Source organism: Peromyscus maniculatus, chromosome 23, assembly GCF_049852395.1.
Source record: "Peromyscus maniculatus bairdii isolate BWxNUB_F1_BW_parent chromosome 23, HU_Pman_BW_mat_3.1, whole genome shotgun sequence".
In the NCBI taxonomy this organism is placed as follows: Eukaryota; Metazoa; Chordata; class Mammalia; order Rodentia; family Cricetidae; genus Peromyscus; species Peromyscus maniculatus.
The window spans coordinates 51,234,505-51,248,524 of record NC_134874.1 but is presented as its reverse complement, the minus strand read 5'-3'; the positions used below and the strand labels follow the sequence as shown (position 1 = coordinate 51,248,524).

At 39.3% G+C, this 14,020-nt stretch overlaps 1 protein-coding gene across 1 annotated transcript in view; it reads right to left on the bottom strand.

Moving 5' to 3' along the window:
* The window catches only part of LOC143270437 (vomeronasal type-2 receptor 116-like), a 48,208-nt gene that overhangs the window by 21,022 nt on the left and 13,166 nt on the right, over positions 1-14,020 (bottom strand). The window contains exons 3-4 of the mRNA XM_076560365.1: positions 3,184-3,475; positions 1,100-1,912 (exon numbers count right to left, since the gene is read on the bottom strand). Coding sequence (XP_076416480.1) covers positions 1,100-1,912; positions 3,184-3,475 — 1,105 coding nt within the window. The remainder of the gene's footprint in view (positions 1-1,099; positions 1,913-3,183; positions 3,476-14,020) is intronic.

Below are 14,020 nucleotides of genomic sequence, written 5' to 3'. Positions count from 1 at the left end.
TCACATCTCTGGATGTCATGTTCACATACAGTGTCAGTGTCTATGTCAAATATTATTATTATCCATAATACTAAAAGCTGCATAGTACACTAAACATTCAGAGTTCATTTTCTATTTATCTACCTTAGACTGAATGAAAATGAAATAAAAATGAAAAGTTTGTTCAAAAAAACTTCTTGATGATCACCTATTTGAAGGGGAACATCAAGGCTCATAGTTATAAATGAGTCCTAAGTTTATATGAGGATGGTTTAAGCCCAAACATATGCACATGTAACTATAACAAGGAGACATGGCCTAGGGTCATGAGCACCATCTGTATTCTAACATTTAATAATGGAAGCACAGTCTTTGGTTTCTCCTTAATTTTATCTTATTTAAGAATAAATAATCTGTAAAAAGCAATTTCTTTCTCAGTTACTTTTGAGGTTATGGCAGCCTATTTTTATTTTCCATGAAAGTTTCTCCCTATGGTCTGGGTGGTTAAATATATATTATATTTTATGTGAAATAGCTGCTGTTAGATATGGGGACTATGTCTCTATCTGATGGCATCAGACATATTCCATGAAATTGTGTAAATTTTTATAATTGAACTTGCTAATTTTGACAATAATTGATTTTGGATATCTTAACAGAATTTCATCTCATACAAGGAAAACATTTGTTGAAATAAGTACAAATTTAGTGTCTTGAAATCAAAGCTACAGTAGCCCAAATCATGCACCATAAATACAGACATATACACACCCATGGTGAAAGAACCCTTTCCATTTTACTTTCATTTTTATTTTTATTTTTTTATTTTTTATTTATTATTTATTTATTTATTTATTGTTTTGGGTTTTTTTTTTTTTTTTGAGACAGGTTTTCTCTGTGTAGCTTTGGAACCTGTCCTCAAACTCGCTTTGAAGACCAGGCTGGCCTTGAACTCACAGAGATCCGCCTACCTCTGCCTCCCACATGCTGGGAATAAAGGCGGGTGCCATCACTGCCTGGCTATTTTTACTATAAAATGAAAATGTGTTGTACGTTTGACTTCAGTGACTCACCTACGAATAAGTTCCCAGTGCTACCCTTGCTTTTGAGATAGGTTTACCTGCCAGGGTAGAAGCCTCTCGTGATTTGTGTCTTCATGAGATCCCATTTCTGTTGTCCTCAGAAGCATTTTATGGAGGGTGTGGGCCACCGCATACACTGCATTCCATATGGAAAAACTGGGCTCAGACGTGACCATCATATTTTTTCCTTGCTTTGTCTTTAGAGATATATTCAGTGGGCAGGGTTTATGAATTTTACATAGCACAGGAGGAGGTGAGCAATAAAAAGTATCAATCCAGAATTTATTAAAGTAAAGTTCACCTGGGTACTGGGAGGGTGTAAGACCTTCTAGAAAGTGGTTGAAGCCAGGGATATCTCTCTTCTTTGAAAATGAAAAGCTTCCTTCTAAAAGGTCCATCAAATCATTTAGCTTATTGAATGCAGACTCTAAGTAAACTAAGTGGGACTTTGCCATGATCCACACCTTCCTTCTGGCTTTCATGAATTTAATTTTCATGAAGAAAAGTCCTAAGTCATCTGTATCACCATAGAATACATGCACATTTGCTTGTGTATGTTGGATCAAGTTCATCAACCCAACCTCAAATGTTATCTGATAATGCCATTTAGCCTGGAATTTTTCTGTATAAGCCACACAGATATCTTTTGATACCATCTCTGCTTTCAGGTCAGAGAGGAACTCCTTTCCTTTCAGATCATCAGACACGATGAGCCCTACCCACTTCCAGCCAAAGTGCAACAGTAAAGAGGTCACCCCTTGGGTTAGAGCTGTGTCTTTAGGAGACATCTGGTAAAGGGATGGGAATGTATCTTTCTCACTTAGCACAGAATCAAAAGTTCCATATGTGACCTGCAGAAGCAAACAGAAAAAAACGTAATTCTGAGTTTCTAGGTATTTAGTGTCTTCACCCTTAGAGAGGAAGTGAGTTCATTATTCGCATAAGGGGATCAGGAAACTGAATGTTAGTAAGGAGACTGTCTTCTGTGATATTAGCTTCTCTCTCATTGTGTGATGGAATATGGTCTTTGTCAAGAACTATGGGCTCTAAAATTACTAAGAGTTCTGAAGTAAGTGAGTGAACAATATTCTGTTCATGTTAGATTTTAAAGGTATCAAGATTTCTCTTGTTCCAGTAACAATGGAACAGAGTATGGGGTGTAGAGATAGACTGCAGAAGCATTACCAAGTGCTTTACTCTGACCACAGGACATCACCTTCCCTACAAACTCTGCCTTCAGGAATGTAAATAACACATTTTTTCACAGATTTCGCTCCTGCATTAGAAAAGAGCAAATCATGAATATCTGGGGGAACTTCATCAAGCATTGTTGCATCATACTTCCCAAATGTTAGATTTGACAAAACCATTACCGAGAAACTAATTTAAAATGCAAATCTCTGAGATAAATGGAAATAACTGTGTATATAATTTTTGTCTTACTTTAGGATACAATAAATGTATGAATTGTTTCACTGAGTGATAATAATCAGTTTTACACTGTCTGATTTTCTAATTTTGATGATCCATGAGTAAGGCACTCACCAAATATTTTCTCTACTTGCAGTGATGCCTACTGATGGTTGCTTTGCTCAGTAGTGCCTGGCAAGAACTAAATGTCGGGATGTATCAAAGGGATATTCTCTGTGAGTGGTACTCTGAGATCGACTTTCCAGAAGATGAAAACAAATTCCTTGGAACATTTTCATTTGTTATGGCCCAAGGATTGTCCCAGATTTTTTTACATGTCCTGAACTTACTATTCCTCTATCTGTCAGTCTTTGAACACAGGATTAACTATAAGATGTTTATACCACAGCTTGGGCAGTTAGTTATCTGGGTTGTATGTTTGACTTATGAACAGCACTTAGCTAGGAGATGCCACAGTACATCTTGCCAATGACTGGAGATAGAATCATGAATATTACTAAGTGATCTTCTTAGAAATCCACAGTATTTACTGCTCATGTTTTTCATCACACTCCACTGTTGATCATAGCAGGATCCATGTAATTCTTTCACTTACAATTGAAATCACCAGCAGGAAACATAGACAACTTCTCCATTTTCTTTTGGTCAGATTCCCTATGTGATTGTGGACACCAAAACTTTGCCAACTTACTTGTGGAACTTTGTAGAGCTCCAAAAGGGTTCCAATTGCAGCCGAAAATTCAGGCCTGGTTCCCGCAATGATTCCAAGAGCATTGTGTTGAGTTTTGCATTTGTAGTTAGGGATAAACTCACTCCTTCCAGACAGCCACATCAGAGGGCCCTCCAAGGTTCTCCGGTGGGAGTTAAAGGCATTGTAGAGGTGGAAACCCAAGGTCACATTGGGAAGCAGGTGGACATCCTTATTGATCTCCTCAATGGCAAAGTAGAACGCCAGCAAATATTGATAGTTTTTCCAACTCTCTCTAAACAGGAGGGGCAGAATGTTGTGCACAGTCAGGCCACTATTCTCAGTAATTCCTTAGCAAATTCAGGAAATTAGAGGTCATTAAGTCCTGACTTCTTTCCTGACACATAAAGCTTGTGTGAATGAGCCCCTGACAGCTCAGAAACATCATGGAATGACTCATGAAGTCTCAGTACTTGGTTTCTTGTAGAGCATAGTGTGGATTTAGTGTCACTTGTCTGTGTCCTATGGCTGCTGAGTACATGGTGCTTATGATGTTTCTATTCATGGAAGCATTGGGCAAGGGAAGAGTCATTAATGTTTTCTCTAGGATTGTGAATAAGAGCTTCATATCTTTTTATTTTGTAATGATTTGATTTCATACTCATTATTGAAAAGTATAATAATTTTGTTTGCATGCACACCTAGTGTTAAAGTGTTTTTTATGGAGATAGACAGAGAGCTAGGCATTAGGCATTCTGCCTCCTCTTGTAGAAAAACCTTGCTACAATTCCCAGAACCTACATGGTGGCTCAGAACCATTTGTCGATCCAGCCAGGAGCTCCTCTTCTAGCATATTTGGGCCCCAGGCACACATGTGGCATACACACATATACAATAAGGAAATCACTCAAACATCTGACATAAAAATAAATAAACCTTTTTGGAAGTGCTTCTGGGGCTTGAGAAGTGACTGAGAGGTTAAGACCACTTGTTGTTCTTCGGGAGTGCTCTAACAGGTCAAAGCAGGTACTCTTTGCGTTACAATAGTGTGCAACACCAGTTTTAAGAAGTTATATGTTCTCCTCTGGCCTCTTCAGTCAGAATGCACAAACATGGTACACAGATAGACATGTAGGGAAAACACTCATAGACATAAAATAAAAAACAAAAATCAAAAAACTAATAAAGAAAGAAAAGAGTATTTCCGCTAATCTTGCAGATTACATGAATGAGTCAAGTCTCCTATGTAAGCCAGTGAAAGAATCGAAGTAAGTGGAAATAGAATATGAAAAGAAGAAAAGCTCCCAAATCAATGGAGGCAGTGAAAGTTGCTCAGAACGAGAAGAAAGGAATCTTTGGAAGCAGGAAGTTGGGCTGAACTGTCTCACACATGTTATTCGGTGGTTGGGGAGTGGTCCCAGGAGCTATTTTCAAAACCTGGGTTAGATGGGAACTTAGCCAGTCCCACTGGAAACAAGTAAGAGAATTCATGAGGCTCAAGTCCCCTGGGTTCTGTTGAAGCAGAATCTACCTAGCGGCCTGAAGACAGAAAGAGGAATGCAGTTTACAATGTACTAATTTGAGGTCTATGGCTAGATGCTATGTTAAGAAAGAGTCTGTTGTTCAAAACCTATCGAGAGAGGGAGAAATTATTCTTCCCCAGGGATTATCCAATACCAAATATTCAGCAGTAAAAGATTGTGCCTGTGTATAAATGTATACATGTGTATCAATGTATGCATGTGTAGAAATGAATATGTGTGCATAAGTGCATCTATGTGTACAAATGTATGCATGTGTATAAATTAATGCATGTATACAAATGTGTGCATGTATATAAATGCATATATTGTAAAAATACATAGATGTGTATAAATGTATTCATGTGTAAAAATGCATATGTGTATATAAATATATGCATGAGTATAAATGCATGCAGGTTTATAAATATATACATATGTATAAATATATGCAAGTATATGCATACTATAGTATGTGCATGCTTATAAAGGAATACATGTGTATAAATGCATGTATATATAAAAGAATACTTGAGTATGAATGTATGAATTTCTATAAATGCATACTTGTGTAGAAACCATAAATGTGTACAAATGTATACATGTGTATAAATACACATGTGTACAAGTATAAGCATGTGTATAAATGCATACATGTGTCCAAATTCATAGGTTGTATAAATGCATACATGTGTATAATTGTATGCATGTTTATAAATACATACATGAGAATCCCTGGAAAAAGCTGTGTCTGCAAACTGACTGAATAGAACTTCTGTGATATGGAAGGTTGAAGTGTTGTAGGTCTAGAGACTCATTAACTTATTCCAGGCTAACTGTAGCACCCTGAACAGCCTTTTCTTGGTCATGTCTGCAGGTGAGCTAACCTCCTATAACTAGTTAATTAAATACTTTTGAAAACTACTAACTTATCAGACAAGTGACTTCCAACAACCTAAAAGCTAAAAATAACATCACATAGCATCTTGGGCCTGTGGGATAAGTTTTCCCATCTTGCCCGTGACTTCCTCTCTGTTGTTTCCACTAATCTTTTGATTTACAAATTTCTTATATTTGACTACAAAAACTTCATGAAACTGCCCCCACCTTGGAACATGGAATCTGGGGTCAGCCAAATCTGTGTTCACCAGCCATAGTCACTCAAATTTGGTTCTAGAATGAATTGTCTCTTCTGTTTGATCTGAGGGCTGAGGATTTTCCTATAACACAAAAGCAATACTCAACACGAAACAACTGGTTCAGCTGGTTATATTTGTGTACTTATGTATCTATATACATGTGCATCCTTCTTCATTAAAATGATAAAACAAAATTAATTTGAGAGAGAGTGGGACTGGGAGGACAGGATAAAGTTGGAGGTAGAAAATCAAAGAAAAAATGATAGAATTGCATCTTAAATATTGAGATGTTGGGGAGCAGAAAGATCAAAATACATTGTCTGAGATATTTTTATTAGCACTGTATTTAGTCTGCCTCATGTCCCGAGTGAAAGAAAGTATAGAACGTGTATGTTAGAGAGCAGGACTGCAGGAAAATTATCGACCAAAGGAACCAAGCAGCAGGTAAGCTATTCCAGGAAGGGCATAAGAAAGAGAGCCCAGTCCTGGGCAACCACAAAACAGGCTTCTCACCACAGAGTTATCCTGGGGTTTGAATGAAACCTCTGAGACCATGAGGTCAGTAAAAAATACAGAATTGCAAACCTGTTGGTCATTGCAGTGAAGGACAAGACTGTGCCATGATGTTGTCAGAGAGCCACACAGCAGCCCTCTCGCCTGGTGATTAATATTGAACAGGTTTTCAAGTGTCAGTGCCTGTAATGTTCTCATGCTGTGGTGGCTTCCCGGGCTCAAGCCACCATGGAGACATCCTCCAGCTAAACAGTAACCAGAGCAGTATTGTTGGGTTGGCCCCAAAGAGAGAGAGAATGTAGCCAGCCCCTAGAATTCACAGCTCAAAGTGGCTACATAGCTCTGATGTCCCAGGTGGGAAAATGGTGCCTATGAGCACAGGCTGGTGGACATCATACTCTTATCTAATAAAGACTCAAGAACAACATAAGCCAAAAAAAAAAAAGACAAGAGTCCACACTGTCAGCTGACCTCCCTCCATATGTTCAGCTGGCAGTCTGAAATTACTAAGGACAGGGGGATTCCTTTCTGCTAGTCCTCATCTTCTTTTCTTTATTTTTATACTTGATTCAATTTTTTCCACTCCATTTAGCAGAGTATGTATGCTTAAATTACTTGAGAATACCTTATATGCATAGCATATGTGTTCATCAAATCTACACCACCCCCATTACCAAGTCTTCCTCCCTTATCCTTCCTGACACTTTCTCCACCCAAATTCAAGTGCATTCTCTGTAATTCCCCATAGAGTCCACTCTGAATTACCAGCATATACATTGTAGTAAGGCCTTCTGTTGCAGTATGGGGATCCTCTCAGTGTTTACACCCTAAAGAAAACTGTACTTCTCATTCCCAGAAGCTACCAAATGCCAAAGGCTCCTCAGGCAGAATGGTATTCATGATCCTCTATCTCATTAATGTGTTTGATGTCTTTTCCTGCAGGTCCTGTGCAGTAGGTTCATGTGTGCCATGACCATGTGATGTAAGGAATAATTTCACCCCAAATCATGCACTACTTTTGACTCTTAGAAAAGTCTACCCGTCTTCTGACATGGTCTCTGAGGTTTTGGGAAAGACTGCATGAAACATGTCCCATGTAGAGCTGAGCAGTTTCTTATTGTCTGGTTGGTGACCACTTATAGGTCTATGTAATAACCACCAGCTATTGAAAAATGAAGCTTCTCTGAAAAGGTGTGAAAGAGGTATGCATTGAAGTGTCTATATAAAGCTAAGAACTGAGGAAGCAGGTTATAAATGTGTGTGTGTGTATGTGTGTGTGTGTGTGTGTGTGTGTGTGTGTGTGTGTGTGTGTGTGTGTGTGTGTATTTAGCATAGTAATAATATTAGGTCTCATTTTGGATTAATGGCATGACTAGCCAGAGATTCTTAGGTCAGTTAAGGGAGTGAGGCATGAGATCTGTCTAATGGAACTGGACTTAAATATAATAAGAATATTATGGGTTATCCTTATAATATTCATGCCACTATAAAGATATGCCACCAGTGTGCATATCTTCCCCTGCCAGTCATAGTTGTAGGTTTCAGAAATCACCAGTGGGTTAGAGAGTTGATTATGCTTTCTTTTATTAATGTGCATAAAACTTTTCAGCTCTATGGATTCTAGCAGGTAGGAATAAAGTTTTCAAGTCAGCCGCAGCTTGATTTCTCCAAGTACTATAATTCAAGTATGCAAACACCATCAAATTCTGGAGGGTAACCACAAACAACAGAAATAGCATGTAATGTGTGGGTGTGTATTGACAGCATTTGCAAACAACTTGAAACATATCTAGCACTGGGATTTTTGTTTGATGGCCCATGTTATCTGGGAGAAGCACTATTCTGTACCTAGAGAAGAACACCTTTTAAATTCCTTAGATATGTATGTATTTTAGGATGCTACATATCAGTACATTTCCATGTATTTTTCTCCAAGGTGCTGTGGGATGTGCTGTATGTACTGTGGGAGCCCGTTCTTGGGTTCCTCATGGCTTTACCCAGCAGGTCCATATAGAGGATGATTAGGACCATAAGCCTGAGTGCAGGTGTCTGAGATGGTCTGCACTTGGCTGTGCTGTGGGATGGTCTGTATGTCAAGTTGCTCTGATTGGTCAATAAATAAAACACTGATTGGCCCATGGCTAGGCAGGAATTATAGCCGGGACTAACAGAGAGGAGAAATAAAGGAACAGGAAGACTGAAGGAGTCACTGCCAGCCACCACCCTGACAAGCAGAATGAAAAGATGCCGGTAAGCCATGAGCCACGTGGCAGGGTATAGATTTGTGGAAATGAATTAATTTAAGCTATAAGAACAGTTAGCAAGAAGCCTGCCATGGCCATACAGTTTGTAAGCAATATAAGTCTCTGTGTTTACTTGGTTGGGTCTGAGTGGCTGTGGGACAGCCAGGTGACAAAGATTTGTCCTGACTCTGGGCAAGGCAGGAAACCTCTAGCTACACCAAGATCTTACTGCTAATCCTTTGCACACTCCCTCTGCTGATCTGCACTCCCAGCACTCACTGCCTAATCCTTCCTGCTCCAGTATTTCATTCCCCTGTTCATACCACATGTGCTCCATTCCTCTGCTAGTGAAATCCCTTCTCCATTGCACCTTACTAGTTCCCTGATTTTCATGGGTACAACAGTTAAGTAGAGATACATGAATATTCAAAATTAGCATCTGCATATGAGAGAAAGCATCTGGTTTTGTCTTCCTGTGTCTGGGTTACCCTATTCAGAATGGTAATTACCAGCTCATTCATGACATGTAAATTTCATAATTCTGTTTTTTTGTAGCTGAATAAAACCTAATTATTTACATGCACCACAGTTTCAATATCCATTCATCAATTGATGGACATCTAGGCTATTCCCATTTCTAGCTATTGTGAATAGACCAACAATGAACATGGGTGATCAAAATTTTCTATAGTAGGGTAAACAGTCCTTTAGGTATATGCCCAGGATTAATAAACATAGGGAATGTTGTAGATCTCTTTCTACATTTTCAGGAAGGCTCCACACTGATTTACATGGGGCCTATACCAGTTTTTGGTTGCCTTAACCCACATAAGGGACAGTATTTGTTGTAATTTATGTTCTTTGGTAAGATGAAATCACAAAGAAGCTTTTATGTTAGTTTCACTGGTTCCTAAGGAGATTGAACACCTTTATTGTCCATCAAAATAGAAATAAACAATACAAAGAATCAGGAAACAAAGAGTTGGTTCTTTGAGAAACTCAGCAAGATAGACAAACCTTTATCCAAACTAACTAAAAAGCAGAGAGAGAGAGCATCCAAATTAACAAAATCAGATATGAAAAGAGAGGCATAACAACAGACAACGAGGAAGTCCGGAGACTGATCAGGTCGTACTTCAAACAACTGTACTCCACAAAATTGGAAAATCTAAAAGAAATGGACAATTTACTGGTTAGGTACCACATACCAAAGTTAAACCAAGACCAGATAAACAATTTAAATAGACCAATAACCCCTCAGGAAATAGAAAGAGCCATTAAAATTCTCCCAAACAAAAAAAGCACAGCCCCAGATGGCTTCAATGCAAAATTCTACCAGATTTTCAAAGAACATTTAATGCCAACACTCTTCAAATTGTCCCTCACAATAGAAACAGAAGGAACATTACCCAACTATAGCCTTTTATGAGGCTGTAGTTACTCTGATTCCCAAGCAACACAAAGAGGCAACAAAGAAAGAGAGGTAGAGATCCATCTCCCTCATGAACATTAATGCAAAAATAATCAATAAAATACTGACAAACTGACTCCAAGAACACAACAAAAAAAATTATCCACCATGATTAAGTAGGCTTCATCCCAAGATGCAAAGATGGTTCAACACATGACAATCTGTCAATGTCACCACCTTGGACTGCTGGTGATGGTGTCTGGACTGGTCTACTCTGGTGACCAGTCTAGTGAATACCCTAACTATAATCATAGAGCTTTTGTCCAGTGACTGATGGAGGCAGATGCAGAGCTCCATGGCCAGGCACCAGGCTGAGCTCGGGGAATCCAATCACTGAGAGAGAGGAGGTATTCTGCAGGCAGGGAGTATCATGATCATAATGGGAAGAAGTGTAGCGATGACTGGCCAGACTACTGAAGGCTCATGAACTATAGGCTAGTGGCTGTGATGCCCCCACGGACCTGGACTAAGCCCTCTGGGTATGGAAGACAGTTGTTTGGCTCAAACTCTTTGGGGAGCATGGAGGCAGGAGGATTAGGATTCATCTCTTATGCATGGGCAAGATTTTGGGAATCTGGTGCCTGTGGTGTGGTGCTTTGTGCAGCTTTGGTACAGTGGGAAGGGGCTTGGGCCTGCGTAGGCTCAGTGGGCTGAGCTATGCTGACTCCCCATGGGAGACCTTGACTGGGGGATATGGGGATGTGGGGTAGTTTGAGAGGGTGGCCTGGGAGATGGGAAGAGGGAGGAGGTGGGATCTGTGGGTGGTGTATAGAGAAAGTAGAAATTTTTTAACAAAGAAAAATGGAAAAAATAGATATAATATACACATTGATTTAATTTAGCAGTTGTTCTACTAGCCAATGTTTATCTGCAGATGCTAGGGGGGTTTTTTTGCATTAGTTTAAAAAAACTTAAAGCTAGTAAAAAAAAAAGAAAGTCTGTCAATGTAATACACAATATAAAAAACTGAAAGAAAAACACATGATCATATCATTAGATGCTGAAGAGGCCTTTGACAAAATCCAACACCTCTTCATGATAAAAGTCTTGGAAAGATCAGGAATACAAGGAACATACCTACACATAATAAAGGCAATTTACAGCAAGCCAACAGCCAACATCAAATTAAATGGAGAGAAATGCTTAGTGATTCCACTAAAATCAGGAATTGAATATCTGTTCAATATGCTACTTGAAGTTCTAGCCAGAGCAATAATACAACAAAAGGAGATCAAGGGGATACAAGAGGGAGGGAAGAAGCCAAACTTTCGCTATTTGCAGATGATATGATAGTATACATAACTGAACCGAAAAATTCTACTAGGGAACTCCTATAGCTGATAAACCTTCAGTAATGTGGCAGGATACAAGATTAACTCAAAAACATCAGTAGCCCCCCTATATACAAATGATAAATGGGCAGAGAAAGAAATTAGAGAAAAATTGCCCTTTACAATAGCCACAAATAATATAAAATGCCATGGGGTAACTCTAACTAAGCAGGTGAAAGACCTGTACAACAAGAACTTTAAGTCTCTGAAGAAAGAAATTGAAGAAGATATCAAAAAATGGAAAGATATCCCACACTCAAGGATTGTTAGGATTAACATATATAAATTGGCGATCTTAACAAAAGCAATCTACGGGTTCAATGCAATCCTTATACAACATCTCAACTCAATTCTTCACAAACCTGGAAAGAACAATACTCAACTTCATTTCGAAAAACAAAAAACACAGGATAACCAAAAGAATCCTATACAGCAAAGCCACCTCTGGAGGCATCACCATCCTGAAATCAAGCTCTACTATAGAGCTATAGTAATAAAAACAGGTTGGTATTAGTATAAAAACCGACATGTGGACCAATGGAATCAAATTGAAAACCCTGACATTAACACACATACCTATGAACACATGATTTTTGACAAAGAAGCCAAAACTGTACAATGGAAAAAAGAAAGCATCTTCAATAAATGGTGCTGGCATAACTGGATGTCAACATGTACAAGATTGCACATAGATCCATATCTATCGCCATGCACAAAACTCAAGTCCAAGTAGATCAAAGACCTCAATATAAAACAAGTTACACTGAACCTGATAGAAGAGAAAGTGAGAAGCAGTCTTGAACACATTGGCACAGGAGACCACTTCCTAAATGTAACACCAGTAGCACAAACCCTGAGGGCAACAATTAATAAATGGGATCTCCTGAAACTGAGAAGCTTCTGTAAGACAAGGAACAAAGTAAATAAGACAAAAATGACTGTCTACAGAATGGGAAAGATCTTCAGCAACCCCAAATCTGACATAGGGATGATATCCAAAATATATAAAGAACTCAAGAAACTAAACATCAAAATATCAAACAATTCAATTAAAAAATGGGAGACAGAGCTAAACATTTAAGGAATTGCTCAGCATCCTTAGTCATTAGAGAGATGCAAATCAAAACGACTCTGAGATACCATCTTACACCTGTCAGAATAGCTAAGATCAAAGGCACTGCAGACAACTTATGATGGAGCAGATATGTAGCACGGGGAACACTCCTCCACTGCTGGTGTGAGTGCAAACTTGTACAGCCACTATGGAAATCAGTATGGCAGTTTTTCAGAAAATTAGGAATCAATCTTCCTCAAGACCCAGCTATACCACTCTTGGGCATATACCCAAGGAATGCTCGATCATCCCACAAGGACACATGCTCAACTATGTTATTGCAGCATTATTCATAATAGCCAGAAACTGGAAACAACCTAGATGCCCCTCAACTGAAAAAATGGATGTAGAATATGTGGTACATTTATACAATAGAGGACTACTCAGCACAGAAAAACAATGACAACATGAAATTTGCAAGCAAATGGATGGAACTAAAAAATATCATCCTGAATGAGGTAACCAAACTCAGAAGGACAAACATGGTATGTACCCACTCATAAATGAATACTAGATGTAAAGAAAAGGATAAGCAGACAACATTCCACAACTCCAGAGAAGCTAGCTAACAAGGAAGACCCAAAGAGGATCCTTGGGGAAGACCCAAGGATCACCCTGGGAAGAGGAACTATATGAGATATCCATGAGTAAACTGGGAATGGGGCGTAAACAATGGAGGGTAGGAGAGAGGGGGTGAGAACATAATGGAATGGGATGGTTGAGCTGGAACAGGGAAGGAGTGGGAATGCAATGAAAGAGATACCATGATAGAGGAAGCTATCATGGGGATAGAGAGAACCCAGGTGCTAGAAAAGTTGCCAGGAATCCCCAACGATGACCCCAGCTTGGACTACTAGAAATAGTAGAGCAGGTGCCTGTACTGAACTGGCTTACCCCAGGGATCAGACTGGTGAATACCCTAACTGTCATCACAGAGCTTTCCTCCAATGACTGATGGAAGCAGATGCAGAGATCCATAGCCAAGCACCAGGCAGATCTCCTAGAGTCGAGTCAAAGAGAGAGAAGAGGGATTCTATTAGCAAGTGAATCTGGATCATAATGGAGAAATCTGCAGAGACAACCAAACTAGTGGGAACTCATGAAAGATGGATCAATGGTTGTGGAGCCTGCATGGGACTGGACTAGGCCCTCTGCATGGCGAGACAATTGTGTAGCTTGATCTGCTTGGGGGACCCCTGGCAGTAAGATCAGAATCCATCCCTGGTGCATGAGCAGGATTTTTGGAGCCTACTACCAATGATGGGATACCTCCTGCAACCTTGAGGCAGGGGGAAAGGCTTGGACTTGCTTCTACTAGATGTGCCTCCCCATGGGAGTCCTTGCCTTCTTGTGGGGTGGAATGGAGGGTGGTTTGGGAAGGGAAAGCTGGGGGGGGGGAAATGAGGAGGGAAGAGGAGGATCTTTGGTGGGTAAAATGAATGAAAAAAATTCTTAATAAAAAATAAATAATAATGATAATAATAATAATAATAATAAATAACTCCCTAA